General features: G+C 39.2%; 1 protein-coding gene across 3 annotated transcripts in view; it reads right to left on the reverse strand.

Moving 5' to 3' along the window:
* Positions 1 to 779: 779 nt before the first annotated feature.
* TMEM241 (transmembrane protein 241) overlaps positions 780 to 20,426 on the reverse strand; it is a 56,371-nt gene continuing 36,724 nt past the window's right edge. For all 3 annotated transcript variants that reach the window (XM_033078610.1, XM_042779345.1, XM_033078608.1), the window contains 2 exons: positions 4,888 to 4,952; positions 780 to 1,470 (listed from right to left, as the gene is read on the reverse strand). In XM_033078610.1, coding sequence (XP_032934501.1) covers positions 1,410 to 1,470; positions 4,888 to 4,952 — 126 coding nt within the window. In that variant the 3' untranslated portion in view covers positions 780 to 1,409. The remainder of the gene's footprint in view (positions 1,471 to 4,887; positions 4,953 to 20,426) is intronic.

Consider the following 20,426-nt stretch of genomic DNA (forward strand, 5'->3'; position numbering starts at 1 on the left):
TCTCTTATTAACTTCTCTTTGCAGCATTTTTTTTCTGAAAACCATCTCTGTCTAAAATTCTCCAGTCATAGAAACTGACTGCAAATATTTGTAAAATTTACCTTCTTTGGTGACCTATGGTATTTTATTTGAAAATAAAATGAACCCATATTTTCAAACCCATCTGGTGGAATTTGTTAGATTGAAGCAGATATGCCTCTGGTAACTGTAGCCTTATAGAAACCATGTGTCTTCTCTAGTCTAGTCACCCAGTTTCTATCTACAGAGAGATTTGCACCTCTGAACACAACAATCTATTCAAGAAGAATCATCTTTGTGAGGGCAACCCTCTTTCCATTGACTAGGAAGGAAACTTGGCCAACTTAGATTAAGGGACTACACTTTACATATCTAACATCATGTGAGACAAGTCCCTCTCCTCATTGAAGATTTGTTATCAAGTTCCTTTTACCATTAGACTTTTCCCACAATATAAACTCATCATTTAATATTACTTTCACATAGATTGCAGGCTTTAATATATCAAGACTAATTTCTAACAGCCATTAAACAACCAGAAGTGAAATTATTTTAAGAACTCTTGAGATTAATTTCCTTACACTCTTTATGACATTCATTCAAGGTTCATGTTCTTTGTTTCCTCTTGCAATAATTTAAGAGCCAAACCACTGCTGGGAACAGTACGTGTCCCTCCACCCCCTCCAGCTGACAAAAATTGGCAGAGTTCAAGAGAAATCTCAGTGAATGGGAGAGAAAAAAAATTCACAAAGAGCAATCGCTACAGATATTGAGATTTATTGCTGATTTTCCTTTCTGCAAAGCTGTCAAACTGCCACAGTTCCAGAAGGGGATTATCTCCACAAGCCCCTTGGCCTCAGTCCCTGTGCCAGTTCAGACAACATAGCTAGAGACCTGTGTGTGGCAGCTTGCTGCTTACAGAACAGTTGGAGGCAAAATCCATCCTTCCAGATCCCGAATTTATGGCAGGATCTGGGGTCTGACATGGTTTGGTCTGACCTGCTGTCTGCTTCAAACAACAAAAAAAAGCCACCGGGAGCATCCAGTGGGGAATGCTGCTTTTCCTGAGTTTAGTTCCCTGTGCAAGAAGCTGCTACTGAGGGGTGCTCACACAGAGCCATCAGCATGAGACAGTGCAGTTTTTCCTTTACCACATCAATCTGATATAGTTTGTCTTGTGCTTGAGGCAAAGGCTCCTTACCATCTTTGCCAGCTATGTTGCTCCCTTTCCAGCACTATTAATAGCATAGGTTATTTTCTTAATTAAAAAAAAAAAACCCAATAGATCCCTTTCCTCATGTTTGGTTGCACTTCTTCATTCCAGCTGCTCCTTATTTTTTCACGATAGTGTCTCTAGGCTGCAAGTCAGCTCTTTTCCAGCTGGTTCCTCTTTATGTGCCTGTCCTTTCAGTGTAAACAAGCAATGCTTCTCCAACTCCACCGATCACAAGGCTGTAAACAAAGTACATCACAAATTTAGCATCATGCAAGTCCTCCTACAAAAAGGTATTCTTTTATCTAAACACATTCCAACCTAGAGACAGTAACCCAGGTGATCTTTTCATGTGTCTTGCTAAAAAAATGCTGAAACCCAAAATATCTTATTTACGTGATCTCAACAGAAACAACCTTTCTTTCCTGTGTTTTAGGGCTGGTGGTATTCAGTGAAAATGCATAGACAGGAATCTACATGGAGAAGGTTGCCCCTAGTTACAAGAATAGCTGCAGACCCCCACACTAGCAAGAATGGGAAAGGAAGGCAAGACTGTTTGAACCTTATTAGCCTAATGATTCCCTCTTGCAATTTGTTTGTGTTCTGTCCTGAAAATTTGCCACTTGACAGCATCAGGAGGAGATGTAAAGCCTAGGTTTTGTGGACATGTTGAAATCTGGGAAAACCATTCTGTGCTGGGGTGATCCCACTGGCATAGAGCAGCCAGTAGAAACTCCTGTGTTTGCCTTCCTTGGTGAGGGGAAAGGAGCTGCCCCAGCCAAAAAGGCACATGGGCCCAAGCACTTCTTTCCTGTGCTGCTCACAGCACAGCTGTAGCACTAAGGCTGCTCCCCAAGCCCAGGAGCAGGGCTCCAAGTCAGGATGAATGGTTTTTCACTGAGATATGCTATCAACCCATTCACTGCATGCAATAGTTAATAATCCCCAAGTGTCCTCTGTAATCTCTCACAGTTGACAGGAATATGCTTGGATGCTGACTCTTCTCCCCTTTTATAACAGTGCAAAGCTAAGTGTACTGACCTTTCATCTTAGCCCCATGGCTTAATTAGCTTATGAAACAGAAAAGCTCCTTACTGAACTTTATAAACAAAACAAACTTCTGTTAAGTTCGTTTCTAAGAGTACTCTTTTTTTTTTTTTTCTTGGAAAAAAAAAGCACATAAAGCTGAAGGCTCTTTAGTCTAATAGCATTACATTCAGTTAAATCTTAGCTTTGGTGAGCTGTTTTAAAAACCACATAATTGCCCTTGTTCCTGAGAGGAAAAAAAATATTGTATAACAGCAGCACAACATCTTACAATTACACAGTAAACAGCCCTGGAAAGTGGGTGCTACAGAGAGCCTGTGACGATCCACTGGCGAGACAGAACAGCTTTGGTGTGGAATTACTGACAAGGAGCAAAAGGCTGCAAGGGTTGCAAGCTTTTCAGAAAGGGTCTAAACCACTGAGTCTGGTCACCTGCAATCACTAACAACTTCTGAGTGCTTTATCTCTGGGGAGGGTTAACCCCCATGTCTTATTTCAGCTCCAGTTATAAACACATCATATGCATTAATTCCTTTGGAAGCTAAGGTTGGATAATATATTCTTTATCCTGAAAGAAAAAAAACCCCAAAACACTACATATGGAAGACCTAAAATCAGCAGAGACTTAGAAATTTTTTTCCTGTTTCTATAGCTGTGTTGTTTTCTAAATTTTTAGCAGAGACATTAAAAATAGATCTCTGACATACCATTTCAAAAATCAGACTGGCAATTGTGTACAAAAGATAGTTAACTGCCCAGCCTTGCTCTGTAAAAAGATGCCTGCACTTGAACTGTTCTTTAATATCATATGTCTTACATCAGAGAAGAATCCCTTTCTGAAGGATTTGAAATTGTGAGATCCACATGCCCATGCAGTCCAAATAGAAACCATTGTTATATCTTCAAGATGAAGCAGAGCAAATCCACGCTAAATGCCAATCTTTGATTTTTACCTTCATTTTCCCATCTGGAAAATCATCCAGCTTCTGTATCTAGTGGGGTGACAGCTAACTACACTTGCCCATAGATCAAAAATTAACATATGATATTGTCCATGACCACACTGGACCAGCACTAAAATCCTCACTGATTAATGTTCTCATGAGTGCTTTGCAGCTGCTATCATCCAACAAACTATTTCCAGAGCTTTGCTGATACGTCAAGGCACTGCCAATGCACAAGCACTAACAGAATTAAAATGTTGGAAATAAATAAATAAATAAATAAATAAATAAATAAATAAATAAATAAATAGATAGATAGATAAATAAATAAATAAATAAGTTTTCTTTTTGAATTATGACAATCAAAGTGTAACAGTGGCCCAAATTTTCTTTTAAACAGATGTATTCATTATGTATTGAAGTTTCAATCTATACAGGGCAAGTGGCGTGTGTGCAACTCTATGGGTCCATGTGCTCACATTAACAAGGTGTACATTAATTTTTAGTGCACAAGTCAGTGAATACAGACATATAATCAAAGCCTGCCTCCAGCACACACATGACAGACTTTCACAAACACATGTAAAACATGGTGAAGAGCAGCAAGTAAATGGCCTAGACTAGGAGTGTGGTAGGTGCACTGACATTGGCTAAATCTCTGACATGCACAGGCAGCATGCATTTCCTAGAGCTAAAAAAAAAGTCACAACTTACTTTAGCATTTAATATTACGTGTGTGCCTAAAATACAGATAGGAATGCATATTCACACATAAGTAAATGAGGCCAGTCTGAAATGGAGATTCTCCTTTCTCTAAGGCTCTTATCACACCTGAGGAAAGGATATGTTAATTCCATTCAGTGCAGAGCTGAATCTTTAGGATGGCAATCAAACTGAATGAATCATGAATCAAGAGCAAGAAAGGAAGCTTAAAGCTTTTCAAAAGTAAGTAGATTTTTATTTCCATTAACAAATCTGTCCTCAGAGACACATGCCTAACCCCATATCGAGAAGTCATTTGCATGGCAGCAGCATTCAGGAGCATCGACCATGCTCTGTGATTCCCTTTCACTGTGTGCTATATAAACATGGATCAAAAACACTGCCTTTGATAAAAGGAGTTTACACTCCAATCCTTTATATTGCTACCTAAAAAATTCAGGTTAGGTGATTTGTAACGTGTGGCCACATATTACAAAATCCAGATACAGTTTTGGAAAAAGTTTATTATCATTTTTTTTCTCCAGTTTAATCTTATGCATTCACAGTGCACAGTGTGTTAAGGAAACTTGAATGCACCCTCTTGGTTAAAAAGATGCTGTCAGCAAACTCTGAGTCCTGTGTTTTACTTCCAGTTCTGCCACTAAGTTGCAGTATGACTTTGAATGGTTCATTTATTTGCCTATTGGATCCATTTGCCTCACTGTAAAACATGCTGAGTGAGTTGTGGTGAGGCTTAATGTCCAAAATGTCCATGTTCTCCCCACAGAGGCAGAAGAGACACGCTTCTATTGCTGTACTGCATCCATCATTGCACACCTGTTTCTCCTTACATTCAAAATAATACTGACAGGAATAGAACTTGACATTTTAAAGTATTTCCACATGAAGCACTGTGTGAAATTCATCTTTACTGTTAAGCAAAAAGCTCATGTAGGCACTTACCAAGAAATTGTTAGTACATTGGCAGTCATGACAAAGAAGAACGGTGATAAGCTAGCAGTGATAACCTGTTAAATTGAAAACAAGTAAAAAACACTTTGTGAACTTGTGATATCACAAATGAAAACTAAAATACTTTTGTTGAAATTTAATTTCCATGTGCGCAGTCATGTCTTCTTTTAGTTGGAGAGGATAGTATGATAGTCACACATCACACTTTGATTTTGACTTCGACAGAACCCAGGACACAGCAGAGGCAGGGAAGGGAACCAAAACAGGGGATCCCCCTGTCACGTATCCTAGCTGGCCTGGCCCAGAAGCCTGCTGGCTTTTACTTTCCAACAGCAGACTGGGGAGATCTGTTGAATCCCAGGTTTGAAAAGCCTTATATTTCTGAGGAGAATGAGGGCTTGAAATGTGTTTATAGGTGTATAAAAACCAAGCAAAAATGAACAGGGTATAGGGTTAAGAAAAACAACACAACCTCAGTAGGTTTATGCTACAAATCTCTCATTACCCCCAGGTGTCCTGGGCTGAGAAAAAAGAGATAAATTACTTTATACTTTCCATGTACTGATCCCAGAAACAGCTAGATCTTGACATACAATGGTTTGTAACAGATCCCTGCCTCAGCAGCCACGGAGCTACCACATCTGCAGCCTGCGTGCAGTTTGGGATGTTTTGCTGCCAGATGGATAATGTAAAATGGAAAGAGTTCAAAGAACAGTGACAGTCATTAGATGGGGGGATTGATTTTCAGTCAACAGTTAGGATAAGCAATGCCTGTGGGAAAGAAGACTTGGTAGTGGTTTACAAAAACTTGGGAAACACAAGCACTGAGGAATGAAAGGAACTATTTCGGTTAATACAAAATTGCCCAAGGAAAAAGATGAAATTAAGAAACAAAACATTTAAACAATTATCAGCTAAGATTTCCTAATTATTGTTTGCCTAGTTGTCTCCCAGGGGAGACAGCAGAAACTTCATTCTGTAATCTATTACTTGTTAAAGCATTACTACATGTGCACAGTAGGGAAGCAAATGCCATTTCAGAGCGGATTCTGTGCAGCAGAGCTTGGACTTGGACTGTTAGTCAATACCTGCTACATTTGTTATAGCCACATTTTAAAAGACAGGCTCTGAATCTGCCTGGAGTGCAACCAGTGCAGGAGTGGCAGGTGAAGAAGAGAAGGCTGTGTGTCCTCTCTCCAGCCCCCTCTATGAATTAGGTGGAGAGGGGCAACCATCTAAATGGAGCAGGGAGACTGTGCAATGGCACAGGAGCAAAGGTATCAGTGGGGACTACACAAGGAGTACCTCCTCTGGCCTCTTTGGGGATGTTTTCTACTTTAGGGAGATTCAGGTGTCAGGTGGTTTTTTCCTTCCTAGGCATTACCATAACTCACACCATGACTGTTCTCCATGTGCCTATAGCCCAGGCCCCTGCCAGAGGAAATGAGGAAGGAGATGGACTTGATCCAGGTAGGATAACACAAGACTGCAGACCCGCTCCATCCCTGCTCAGCAACCAAATTGCTGGTACCAATACAACCACAGACACACCTCCTGGTAAAAACTTCATCTGACTTAAGTGTCTTCACACTGCAGTGTACAACACAGGCAACACCGTACAGCTGTAAGCCAACAGAATAAGTGAGCTCCTACTCCTAGGGAAAATCAAAGACATGTATCTACTCCTGTAGCCTTGTATCTATACATGTAAGCAAACACACAACTTAACATATATACCCAAAAGAGACTGACAGAGGACAAGGACAAATCACAGAGAGTTATGCTTCAAAACTCAAGATAATATTGCAACTGTGCACATTCAGTGTCCTGTCTCATAGCCCTCTGCAGACAGAGAGAGCTGACAACTCCAAACAGTGAAAGTTAACAATTCAGGAGTTGAATCTTTCATGCACTTTACCTAAACACCAGCTTCGGGGTTGAATGTCCATTAGTTCAACAACAGTGCTGTAAATTAATTTGCGTCTTGTTCTAGTGGGTTCTCCCCTTGCAAGCAGTGCAGCAAATGCACTGACCTACAAGGAGCCATTTCCCATTTACTCTGGTGTGAATGCTTGTGGAATTAACTGTGCTGAGCTTATTTTAGGTTAATGCTAACTTATTACATAAAAATATACAATACCAATTACTGACCATGTAAACAGAAACTAACGAAGGGGTGGCAGCTGTGGTACGTACAGAGCATTCTTTTCCTTAAGCTCGTCTCCCCAAAGAAACTGAAGTGCTGTATTTCAGAAGTGGCACAAGTTAAAGTTGTGTCACCCACTCCCTTGTTGAGTCTGTTTATTAGAAACTTGAGAAGAGGCCAAGAGCAGAGAAACAGGCATTCAAGAAACCTCCGAAAACAGCCCCTATCAGAAACAATACACCATTCTACTGTGATCATCCCAAACCTCTGCAAAAATGCAGGCTGTAGCCTTTTGGACTATTATAGCTGAACACTGTTGTATTTTTGAGAAATTATGTAAGAGTCTCTCAGTGCCAAAGACAAACAAAATGTGGGCTGGAAGAGCGCATGAAGTAAGTGTGCGCAAGGAAAGAAAAAACAAATCACAAACAAACCAAAAGGAAAAACACGTTGCTAAAATGTCTACCTTTGATGGTTTATCCAAAAGAAGAATATGTTTAAAAATGAAAAACAAGTTTTCAGAGAAGCTAACAATGTAATTTGTTTCAGGGGAAGAATCTAAATCCTAGGTACACAGGAGAGAAGGCAATTTTCCTTTAAGTACATTTCAGTATTATCTGAAGTGTTTTAAGTGCACATTTACTTTGAAAAAAACACCCACCTACACTGATGTTCTGAATGGCCTTCAAAAAAACCCAAAAAAATCCAACAAAATAAATTCACAACAAGCTAAGTGCAGTCATCTCTCTTTCTTCACTTTAAAGGTCACAGTTGTCCTCCTAGGCAGATGCTTTAGTAAAAGGAATTTAGTAAAAGGAATGAGCCTTCAAGACAAAAGAAAGCAAATTAAAGGGCAAACTAAAGTTAATGATTTCCAAATATATTTTGATGCTGAACCTTTAAAACTAAGAGGTGGAAAGGAAAATTTTAATTAGCTATAATATGCCTATTTTGAACAAAGCTCCCCAAGATTTTGACATACAGTCACAAATTCTATCAAATGATACGGGCTGGATGGTTGAACACCAACTATTCTGGAAACAGCAATAGCTCCTACTTTTAAAGGAACTGTGACCAGTCTGTATTATGAAAGCTACTTTAAAAACATTCATACCCTAAAATTTTCTTACAAAATTCTGAGACAGCTTTCCGTGATTAGGAAAAAAATTCAAGCATGGCGTAACTTAACAAAATATTTCCATGTGAGCTGAAATTTTTCCTGAGAAATCATTTCAAACACTTCCTTGCATGAAAAATCAAAACAAAACAAAACAAAACAACCTCCCCTCAAGATTGTTACTTAAAATAAATCAGTCTAAGTTTATTGTCATTCCTTTTTATTGTGAAAACAAGACCCATTTGAAAGAGCAGTTTATTAACACCTATTTGCCTTGATTCCAGCTATTCCTGTAGTTCCAAACACTGAATTATTCACAAGTAATTTTAAAAATTATCGAAAACCTTGGCATTTAAAATTGGGCCTTGTACCTCAACCAAAATCAGTTCTAGCTCTTTACATATGTATCAGCACAGCAGGAAATAAGTGCATCCTTGTAATGAGTACTTATCTGGGGTTAGGTCTGAGAAGAGTGTTCTGATCTCCCCACACAAGAGATTGGGCCTGAATAGACAGGAAACAAAACACACAAATACTCTGGTATTCTTCGCATAAATACTCTAGTACAAGCGCTGAACAGGAATGAGGAGAAAAAAACAGCAACTCAAACAGTTAGAGGTTCCAAACTTATTGGTTGCAGAAGATTCTCAAATTCAGGTTCCCACATAAAAGGTGAAAACTTCACGTGTCCCCATTACTCTGGGAACCTGACACAGGCTCAGGTGCCATAAAACATTCCACACACTGCTTACATTGCCATTTACACTTAACAAGCTCCTATCAAGGACAGCACAGCACTCAACTTCAGGGTTCAAAGAGATAAATTCAATTCCAGAGCTCCAGAGTTTGCCCCTTACCAGGCTGAATTACTGGCAACTAGAAGAACAATGGCATCATTGAAATGCTCGGTAACAGACTGAGATCCATGAAGGAGAAATAATCCCATGTGTGGAAGAACTCGTTGCACAGTAGGGACAGATTCAGCACACAAAATCACCTTTGCACAGGAAAAAAGTAGGCAGAGGAAAAAATGTGCTCTGATGTGTCCACTTTTCCTAAATCTGCTTTTGTGATTCCTGAGTGGAAGGAGGCACAATTACCAACAGCTTTAAAGGGTTCCCAAGGAACTTTGATAAAGACACCACTGCACAACTCTTGACATGAATGATTTCCCCCTTTCTCCCTATCACTTTATGGTCAGATAAGAAAAAAATTTCCAAAGAGAAAGTAAAATCTGTCTCATAAATGTTGATTTAAAAAATAGGGGGGAATTGAATAAGAGATTAATTTAGTTTACAGATAACAAAGTAAAAAATGAAGACTGGAGAATTTCTTGCTGTAGACCTTAAGAACAGGCAGGATAACTCTTGAGCCAGCTTCCTCGTTAGATGTTTTCCTTGAACATATAACATCAGAAAACTCTGATAGGTCTGACACGTGGCTTGAAGATAGGAGATGGCATCCTAAGGGTTCCTGGTCCTTGGCAAGGCACAAATTTGGATCCTGGGAGACAGAAGAATGTGGAATTCTGCATTTTTTGTTGCCTTTGCTTTTCCAGGCTGTGGTTACCCCACAGCCTCTGGAGTGTCCAGTCTTGATCGGTTCAAACCAGACATCACTGGCCAGATAAATGTGTCGTTCTTGACCAAGCTATCATGGATCCCTTTCACCCCTGACTTTACAATCATTTCAGAGAAAGACTTTCAGGCTGCAGAGGCTGGCTGCAGATTGTGAATATCTAGCATTTCAGAGTTGTTCAGGAACATGTTGTTTATATAGCCAAGAACACAGATGAGGACATTTTCAAAATTTAGATTCTGATTTAATCTTTCTATCTGGAATGCAAAGATATGGTGGGGATTTGGTCCTGACATTACTATGATTTGTTAATATTACAACTCTACTCGTGCATTCCATATAAAACTATGTTTTCTCTGAAACTTTTAAACTACTAAGAAGTTAAATGTCATAGTTCTCACTGTGAAGTGAACACAGAATACTTTACAAAAGTTTTCTTTAATTTGTGTACACAGAGCCAATCCTTGTAACTTCACTCCCCCAAACTGCCAAAACCTCTGTCCTTACAGAAATGTGTATTTTTTCCAAAGAGAGCATTTTGAAACAGCTCATCAAGTTCACTCACTGTTCAAAATAAATCATTCTGTTTACCATCGGGTCATCTTCTCAAAACATCAGGAAAAAGATTCTGATGTACGTAACCTTTGTTTTCATTCTGCTGTCGGAATTGAAGCAATATCAAGCTTTTTATAGACATAATATTTGTTTTGTCCCTCTTCTGCGTGGTTTAACCAGATGCTAAGATAATCATCAAAAATCACCAGGGAAATGGTGTTAGTGCCACTGAAAACAGCTATATGAAGATAATCCAGTGCTACCAAAAAGATAAAAAATACAGCAGGCAAGCATCAATAACAACACAGAGTTTTTTTCTTGAGGGAGAGTTGCTGAAATAATTTCACGGATTTCAGAATTACATCTCTTTTGTACTTATGTTTACTTCAGAGTAAGCATATGTTACATGTGCATGCAAAATGTTATACCAGGAATGGAAATATGTCCAAAAACCCCAAAAATCTTCAGGATAGAAAAAAAGAGCAACTAATATTTTAGTGCTATCCTTTGTACTCATTAATTCACATGAATTTTCAAAGTTTTTAGTACCATTTCTCTTTATTTGCACACATTTTCCATCTCAGGTGGTCTACAAACCATTTCCATCTTGCTCTCCTTTGCTTTCCTTCATCCAAATTTAAGACAATGAAACACTACCAGAGGGTAAATTCTCTGCACCTTAGCAAGAATGCTTTCATTCACAGACATGCAGCAGCTACAGAACCAGATGGACAGATGAAGGCTGACACAGCCATTGACTGGGACAGCCAAATGCATGGAAGAACACTGAGGTAGTGGCATCTCTGCTGTCCAAACCCCGACTGAAGTGGTCCTGCATGTGCTGACAAGTCTTTTTGAAATGACCCAGACTTGGGAGATTTTTATAGAGCAGGTGCTGACTGTGAGGTTTCAAACTGCAGAAAGTCAGCAATGAGCAAGGAGAGCACCAATGGCCCCCTGTAAGCTCACTGATTGGTACTGTCACTGGAAATCTGCCATTAGTTGGCAGCAAAAATCCCTGCTAAGGATGACAAACATGGTACACATCCTCCCTGATAAGAAAGAGAGGATGGGACTAGAACTAATGTCAAGTCTGACTGAGTTTCTGGCAACTAGGATAGGGAAAAAACAAAGTATGTAGAAAAAAACCCCTATGTTTTTCCTATGAAATCAAATAAAGCACTGTTAACAGCTGCAGATACTGTGCACAGGAGATGTCCTCCATCATGAGCAGAATTAAGCATCTGAATGAATCCTGCATGCAGAAACAGACCAAAATCAAAGTAGCATTTGCTATTTAATTTTAGGTCAGCTTTGGGGATGATCTACCACAGAAATAAAAACTTCCCTGGAAGCTTTCAATTATATTGTCTGTTGCAATGACAGAAGTTTCAGTGAAATCATTAGAAGATCAAAAGCTCTTCACAAATTGTTTTTACAATGCCAAGGTCAATCTCTGGTTTACAAAAATACAGCAAATTCAGGCAAAATTCCTCTGATCAACTCTCCTTTAAAGTGTCCTCTCCCTGGATATTCATTTAGTTGTATTAATCAATACAATGAAACAAAGTCTGAGACTTTTCAACTTTGTTCTGAGGGTCTGTTGTTACCAATCAAAAGGCAAGACAAAAAATGCTGCTTAATTTAAGGGCTTCAGGTGATAATGCAGCCCCTGAAGAGCACTACTAATAAATCCACTGACAATCAGCCACTCAACTTTTTCCAAGGAAAAATAATGACGCTTTAACCTTGAACCACTAAAATAATGCCTCTTCCCAAATGAAACAGCAATGCTGTGATTCTGCCTGTAAAGCTGAGGAGCCCAAACAAGGGAAAGAAACAATTCAAAATGAAATAGATTGGAGAAAAGGGGAAAGCAAAACAGGCTTTACTCTCAATTCTCCCCATTAGTTTAACACTAACTCGAACACATCTGCTGTGTTACCCTAAGCCTGACCAAAGTGCAGACATGCCCTAAGGGTTTTCATCCCTTGACAAACTTCCCTGGAGACTGTCAGTCTATGAAATCAGCAGACAACACAAGGAGTTCGTGCCTTACAGCATACTTAGGTGCACACTGCTCATAGGAGGGCTCTGCTCAGCTCTTCTGAAGGAAGAAAACCCTTTAACCCTTCTGAAACACAAGCTGCTCCTTAAAGGACAGCCTGGTGATGCTGGCACCATGGCAACAGTGGCACCATGGAAACAGTGACAGTCAGTAACTTCATGATCCACACAGCTTTGATCCAGCCACACAGAAGTTTCTTCAGCTACTGTGAATTTCTTTGAGAATGTTTATTTCATATTTGCCTAAATGCCTACACTCATCTCCATCTTCTCTAAAGATTTTTTTGTCAAAGGGGGTTTTGGTCACTCTCTTCTGTCCTTTTTTTTATATTTTATCTTTCGTCTTTTTATGGTTTGGTTTGGTTTGGTTTGGTTTGGTTTGGTTTGGTTTGGTTTGGTTTGGTTTGGTTTGGTTTGGTTTTTTTAAGCATTATAAAAGCATTGATGGTAAATTCCAGGGTTTAAGGACACAATTAATTCAATGTATTGTGGCTCAAAAGCAGCCAGAGTTTCAACATGCCTTAGCAGTCAAATGCCTAATGATAATGCTAATGCTAAAACTTAGTTCTAGTGTCTATCTGTGTGTGTATATCTAAATGAGTCTACCGGGTTTTTTATTGCAATAGATTCTGACAAAGCTTAAAATTACCTTCATGTTATGTTTAAAATATGGAATATACTAAAATCAGAGGGAGAGCATAGATCAAATGACAGACAATCAGCAATTTGCCCTCGAAAATATTTTCATAGCAAAAGCAGAACAAATGCTTGCCTCTAGAAAAATCATCAGATATTTTAGGGTGGTTTCTCTTTTTTACATTACAAATACCTAAACCAATAATCTCCGTACTGCAGATGAGTATTTATATATATTAATGTTTTGACTGCTATGAGAAAGTAGATTTCTTAATTAGCCCTAGTATGTGTTTAGAGGGAAGATAATCCTCTGTATTTCTGTGAGTAGGAACCTATATGCAATTCCAGTATTTAAAGAATTAGGTGCACATCCTCTATTTTCTATCACATTTGTGAAGATTTTTTCCAGTGCTATTTTCTGTAAGTTCTTTTTGCTTCCAGGATTTGATGACAAATAAAACCATGATGCTGATCCTGCACATGCAAGGTGGGACTAACAGGTGGTTGCATCCTTAAAACTTCCCAAAAGCCATTGAGTATCCTGTTTTACCAGATTAATACATAATTAATGTGTAATCCTTTCAGATTAATATGCTATAGTAACTAGTTTTTAACCCTGAGAATCATGTGAGTATCAAAAGAACTGCTGAACTGCTGTCTAACTTCATAATTTTCTAATTCCATATAAGACAAAAGTGGCCGAGCTGTTGTGCTTGTACCATATGCATGTCATCAGTAGTTTGGCTGCAGGAGAAAATGAACCATTAAGGTTGAATTTCTTGCCTTTGAATCACTTCTAGAGGATCCTCTGCCTTCACCTCTTTGAGGTATGTGACACCTGTCTTACAGATCCCAGCCATACCAAGACTTCAAATATAGCTCACAGAGAGCCATTTTGACTCTTGGCCTTAATTTTCTTGTCTCTCCACTTTTCTGAACTTTACAACAGCTACCACAAAGATATGATTATTATTTTATGTTGCAGAAGCATTTTACAGTGTGAAAGTTCAGAAAGGAAAAAAGGATATGTGGATTATGGAGTATAATTAATAAAATCTATGTAAGAAAATTCTCCTCTTATGAGAAACAGGATATCATGGTCATATTTACAATGATCAAAGAGGAACAAGGCAAGAAAAGACTCTTCAGCAAGACCTACATCTACTAATGTATAAACATGTATCTCTATATGCATTTATACATAAATGTGTACTATATATATACACACCACAGAAATACATAAACATACACGACTGATGAGATAGGATTGAACTATTACAAGCACATTATAACTTAATCTGCTTTCCTCAAAAAAAGTGAGATATCAAAACTCTTTGCTCCTTGGAAAATACCACATTGGGTTGAAAATTATGGTGGTGATTTCTTTCTGAACACCAAGTAGCCACTTCACACTGCCTTCACTCAAATATAAAGGTCAAACTTTCTGATTAAAGGCAAAGTCAAAAGACGAATCATTTGCCCTCTACTATTGGAGATGATGGCCAAAACATCCATGTCCCTTTCTAAGACTAAGAGCTCAAGCAGTGATATCAATCTCCAGCCTACAAAGTGGCTATAGTACAGAACTCAACTTTAACAGTACCTCTGCTCATATTTTAAATATTTCTCTTAAATGTGCTTGTCTGTAATCCAGATATTGTTATTACTTTCAGAGTATTAAGGACACAAAAGAAACAGCCAGCACAATTCTTGTAATTTCTGTCCTTAAGCATGCTTTGCTGATTTGGAAACAGGATCAATCATGATCCAAACAGGTGTGTGCACATACACCAGACTAACAGCATCTGTTCAGCTCAGTTCTGAAAAAAAGAGGCACAATCCACACAGTTGAAGCTTTGTCAAGTAAGGATAACAAAATTCATTTAATAGGGGACACAAGAAGGCTTCTTTATAGCAAATAAATTTGATTTTCTTTGAATTTGTAGAGAAATATTTTGTCCATTCTTGTTATTTCACCAAACTTGAGACCCAACATCCCCAGTTTCCTGTAGATGCTTCATGCATTATAATGCTTAACTGTACTTTTCCTGTATCTTTTCAGCCTGTCAAGAAGTCTCTTTTGCTTATATGCTGCCTCATTGCTGCAAAGGCCTTAAATGGCTCCTTTAGCCTCTCCCCTGAAACCTCTAAGTTCAGAAGCTGACAGGGCAATGTGATTCATCATCTTGTTCATATTTAATGAATTATTAAATATTTGTGTAATGGAATAAGTATTTCAACAGCAGCAACAACAACAACTGTAAAATGTTCTACTTGCTAGGATCACAGACAAAAACTGGATTGGACTATGATAAGGTTTAATCAAGTACTGGATGATGATAGAATTTATGATTCTCCCCTAATGCAGCAAGTCTGGCATCAATGTGCACATCAGAGAAAAGGAGGTATTTGTGTCTTGACACTAGTTGATACAAAACTTACGTCTCATGGCATGCAATTTATCAGTATTTCCCTTTCTTCCTAGAAAAATTTACATATAATGTCTATTATTGCTGAAATTGTTCAGTTCATGGAACCTAGTAAGCAGATCCAATCCTGTAAAAAATATACACCTGTCTTTATTTTTAGTCAGTCTCAGTATTATCTTCTGTTTGAGATACTAAATTTTACTGATCAGCAATATTGTACACTGTGTAAAAAAATTACTTTTTCTATCTGTTTTGAGAAATATTGATTCTCAGTTTAGGGCAGCAGCCAGCTGTACTAACCCTCTCCTGCTGCAAAATGTCACAATAAAATACACTTCATTTTATGTTAAGCTCAGTAAGTGCTAGCCTTCTGGCATTCCAAGTTATTCTTCATCTCATGAGATCATGAAGATAACTCAGGTGAAACAGCCATGATTTCCATTGTCACACTTAAGTGGTGAATTTAACAGCCACACTGACAGTTTGCTATGTATATCTGGCAAGAAAGGAGCTGCCTCCTTGGGAAGGAATGAGCTCAGCATCTGCCTGTGCCTGTCTTCTTCCCAAGTGCTGGATGCCCATGAGTGGGCATCAATCAGGAACAGTTATTATAACTGCCTTGCAGGAGGGGATGCACTTCCAAGCTCCTCGCAGGTGAACCATGACCTCCACAGCAGCTGCTCAGTGGAGGCTCAGCTGGCATCCAGGAGAAAAGAAACAGCTGGTTCCAGCAGACAGAGCGTACAGATAGACAACAGCTAGGCAGATAATACCTTCACAAAACAGACCAGAAGCCTGAGAACAGTAAATGCCCTCTGAGAAGCCTGGCAATCCAGCTGCAAACTTTTCCACATAGGCCTCAGGGTGAACACCCAGCCAGCTGTGCACTCTACAGTCACTGCCATAACTGGCCCAGAGACCCAGGTGGGGTCTAGCCCAAGACTGATCACATCTGGAGCCCTTTGCTGTAAAGAGGGTGGTGAGTGGGATGCTGCACACATTCTCAGAGATTTCTCTTCCCATGCTGGATTGCCTGAAGGTCTCATGCTGAGCGCTGCAGACTGAGGTTGTTGTCAGTTTAAGATCTGTGCGATTCTTGAGTGCATCTTCAAACCCCTCCTTGCCCCCAGTGTCACTGCTGTAAGAGAACAGACCTTGTACATGCTGCTTTTCTTACGCATGGAAAGCCAAAATGCTGCTGAAAGGGTTCAAGGGGGCTGTGAGAGCCAACGAGGATGCCCAGCTTATGGGGAATATTTTAGTGAAAAGAAATGCAATGCAATTACCAATTTTTAAAATCCATAGACACACCTGAAGTGCCTATGCTCCTTGCCAACATTATCAGATGTAAAACATTTTTCTGTCATGACTAATTCAGAACTCTGTGGAGGAGATCAGCAGTATCAAAATAGCATAGGAAACTTTGGAATGCGTAATCAAACTTTTTTTTAAAAATCTGTTAGCAAAAATAGCAAGTTTCCATCAACCTCTCTCCCAGATGACACTTAGAGTTTTGGTATTTCTATGCATGTATAAAGTCCATTTCCTATTGTATTTCCCATCTCACGGCTCCTTTGGGAAAACCTAATTCATAAACAAACAATTCCCAGAGAAGATAACTAAATCTCCCTGCTGACCCTTTTCCATACTACCCAACAATAATAACAGAGGCACAGTCTCTGCATTTCCATTCTTTGGTGTGTTTATACTGTTTTAGTAATGATGTAATGGAAAGAAAGTGACATGCTATTATTACTATTATTATGCTAAGGATTGCAAGGAAGAATTGGTTTTCAAGGTTTTATTTTTCCATTTAAAAATGACAGCCTTTCCAGGGCTTTCTAACCATTAAATGTTACAAAAGGTCAAAATATTCCATCAGAAACTTTAAAAAATGTGGTACTTGAAAAAATGTTTTTTTAAAAAACATTTATACAGCTGATCAATTTTGAGCAATGCCTTTTCTGAGCAATGTCACAAGGTTACACACTGTGGGCCTCAGCAGTCTCTGTGTGTCCCATGCATGGGAAGACAGTGACAAAAGTGATATATATACTCTTGGCCTCCCATTTCCTCCAAAAAGAGTTGGGGAAGCCTCTGCAAGGCAGACCCATTCCCTTCTGACTCTTTAGAACAGCCATCCACAGCAACATGCATGGAGAGAAAGCTAAACTCTGCCCTCTTCCTCTCCATGCTGGCTGTGTATAGGTCAAGAACAGCCCACAGTCATCTCCTGAGACTGTCTCAAGCCTATGTGACTTCCCTGAGTACCACATATTTCAGGAACAGAACATAATCCATTTAGCCTGCCTCCCCTAGAGCCCTATGGCTGTTTGCTGACTTTTGTTGAAAGTCAAAATCTAATCCTTAAACAGGTGCACAGAGTTGGACTGAGAAATGAATGCACTTGAGGTTTGGCAAAGAGTTGATATGAGCTGGGGAGGAGGAGAAAGACACAGAGACCTGCTTCAGAGAGCAGCAGCTGAAGTTTCTGAAGGAAGCCACTTGAAGTGTGACACCCAGTGCCTATCATTGGAGGTTGAGGCTCAAGATCTGTGAGACAACCTGGAGACATTTCACCCACAAGGGTATTTAAAAATCAACAGGGCACATTCTGGAAAGAACAAAGAACCAGCAAAGCAGAAGAATGTGGCTATATCTTTCTTGTTTTTGGAAGCCCAGCCTTAGCTAGCTTTGGAGCCTTCTACATTAGTATGTGACAGAGTGCACAGTTCTCCCATGTAATTTTGGCATTTACATCAGTGCATTAGCAACGGAAATGACTCCCAAAACAGTTCTCATTCTTTTGACTTCTCTTTGTCACAATAATGATTCATCTCCCAGCCTCAGGTCTCCATATGCTAGCAACTCCAGGAGACTAAATAAAAATATGGAAGACTAGGAATCTATTATGCAGAGGAACAAATAAACCTGCATTCTCTGCAATTCAAAATTCTGTTAGATTCGAAAAAAATTACTTAGGAATTTTCATTTTGTACTGTACATATAGAGATGGTTTGTCAAGGCTAGGAATGAAAAAGTATCTTCAAAAGACACACTCCAAGCTCACGGTTCTGCCTTTACATTTACATTTGCATCATTTACATTAAAGAATATGCCAGTACTAAATATACACTTTAAATGGATATCATAATAAATGAAAAGAAACAAACGATTTCAGAGCATCTCTTAGGGCTCGAAGTTAATGTCTGCTAAGACTATGTTTATTATATTAAGCACAGCTGAAAATTGTGCTGCAATACCACCCCAAGTCACAACACATAACTTTGTGTGACCATGTCATGCCCAAAAGCTGGCTTTTTCAGTGGATACACAATTTCAGCCATTTACACCACTCTCACAACACTAAAATTTTCCGTTACCTGGTGATTCAAAATCTCTAACAAGTCTCAGCTGTTCTTACAAGACGGCTTCCTTAAATTGCAACAGTGCCCCAGGGAGCCTGTGTCACTTAGCTTAGTGGCCGTGCAGCACACAATGAAGTTGTTATGGAGACTGATGTCTCCCCAGCAATTATATGGTGTAATTAGTGTTGGCTGCTACAATGTAACTATGAAGCTGTCTCCATGGAAACTACCCAAAACCAGGTATTTTTAAGGTTTCAGCAACTAGTCTGTTTTTACAGACCCCTACAATGCAGTGAAGTTCACACGGACTGCCTTCTCTGCTTGAAGCTCAGCTGAGAAACACATTTTCTTTTCCAAGGTATTTGCATAGTCCCCATGGTGACTCACAGGAGTCAACTATGTGTAGCAAGAATAAATGTACATATTTCATACAGAGAGGACCGATTATGAAGCAATAAGGATTTTTACAATTTTTAATTGTCTTCATCCATACATATGTGCACATTCACATGCATGAGAGTGCACAAGGTGTGTAGATGGAACAAGTTCAATTCTACTTTTATGAACCCTTTCTTGGAATCCTTGAAAACTTCAAGGTCATGGAACCTCCCTGTCTCAGATTAGAGACACACTTCTAACCACATTGGAGCCACAAAGAGCTCCTGCCAGTAGAGTCCAGATGGGTCTAGGACACAAATCTCCCTCTTTCTCCCAAGGTTTTGGCTTGCAGCAGCACAGTTTTCCCAGGTTGGGTGAGCAGAGATCTTGAGAGAGTCTTGCATGAAGTGCAGGATCTTTGCCGAATGAAAACGCACTGTGTTTATGGAACTTCAGTGGGAGTTTATGACATTTTTGCCTAAAGCTTTATGAGGTCCAAGACAAGAAAGCAATTGGATTTTCAGCCAAGAATCTCACTGTCACTTTTGCCTGAGCCAGCAGCATGCAAAGAAGACACTACTTCAGTCTACGAAATAACCAAGTGCCAAGTTCCAGAAAACCAAACACATTCTTTTTCTAGTTATGATATACATATAAAAATTTTAAACAGACTTTTTAATTCCAGAATCCTGTTCCATTAAGTGAAACATAATGGATGAATAGAGAAGAATAAGGGAGAGACATTTACTTCAGCAGGTACCCATGGCAGGACTCCTTTATAAATTTCCCGCAAGTAAATAGCTCCCAGCAGAATATATTCTAGCACTTGCATGCTAAACAGCAGTGAGAGAGAAATTAAGAGGTATACAAATTGAAGCACATGTTTTGGCAGAGGCTTTAAGATTGCAACAATGTGAAAAGCATGAGTTCATTTTATTTCTCTTGGTTGGTTTGCCCCTGGAATTACAGCAAATGAAATTCTCATGTGAAATGCTATATGTGAAGAGAAGTGCAGATAGCATAACCAGGCTAGGAGCCCCAGAAGACCTGCAGTTGTGGCCTCTCCATTTTCTGAGAAGCAGAAAAAAGAGAATTTCTGCTTTAATAAAAACATCAGTACTTTCCCAACCATTAAGATGGATGTCATCAATTATTTTTGCACTGACACAAAGAGGGATCTAGTCTATCCATTCTCTTCAAGACACCATGGGGAGCAAAGAAACAAAAACACAGACACAAAATATAAAATCCAAGAC

This window comes from Catharus ustulatus, chromosome 1 (genome assembly GCF_009819885.2).
Source record: "Catharus ustulatus isolate bCatUst1 chromosome 1, bCatUst1.pri.v2, whole genome shotgun sequence".
Lineage (NCBI taxonomy): Eukaryota > Metazoa > Chordata > Aves > Passeriformes > Turdidae > Catharus > Catharus ustulatus.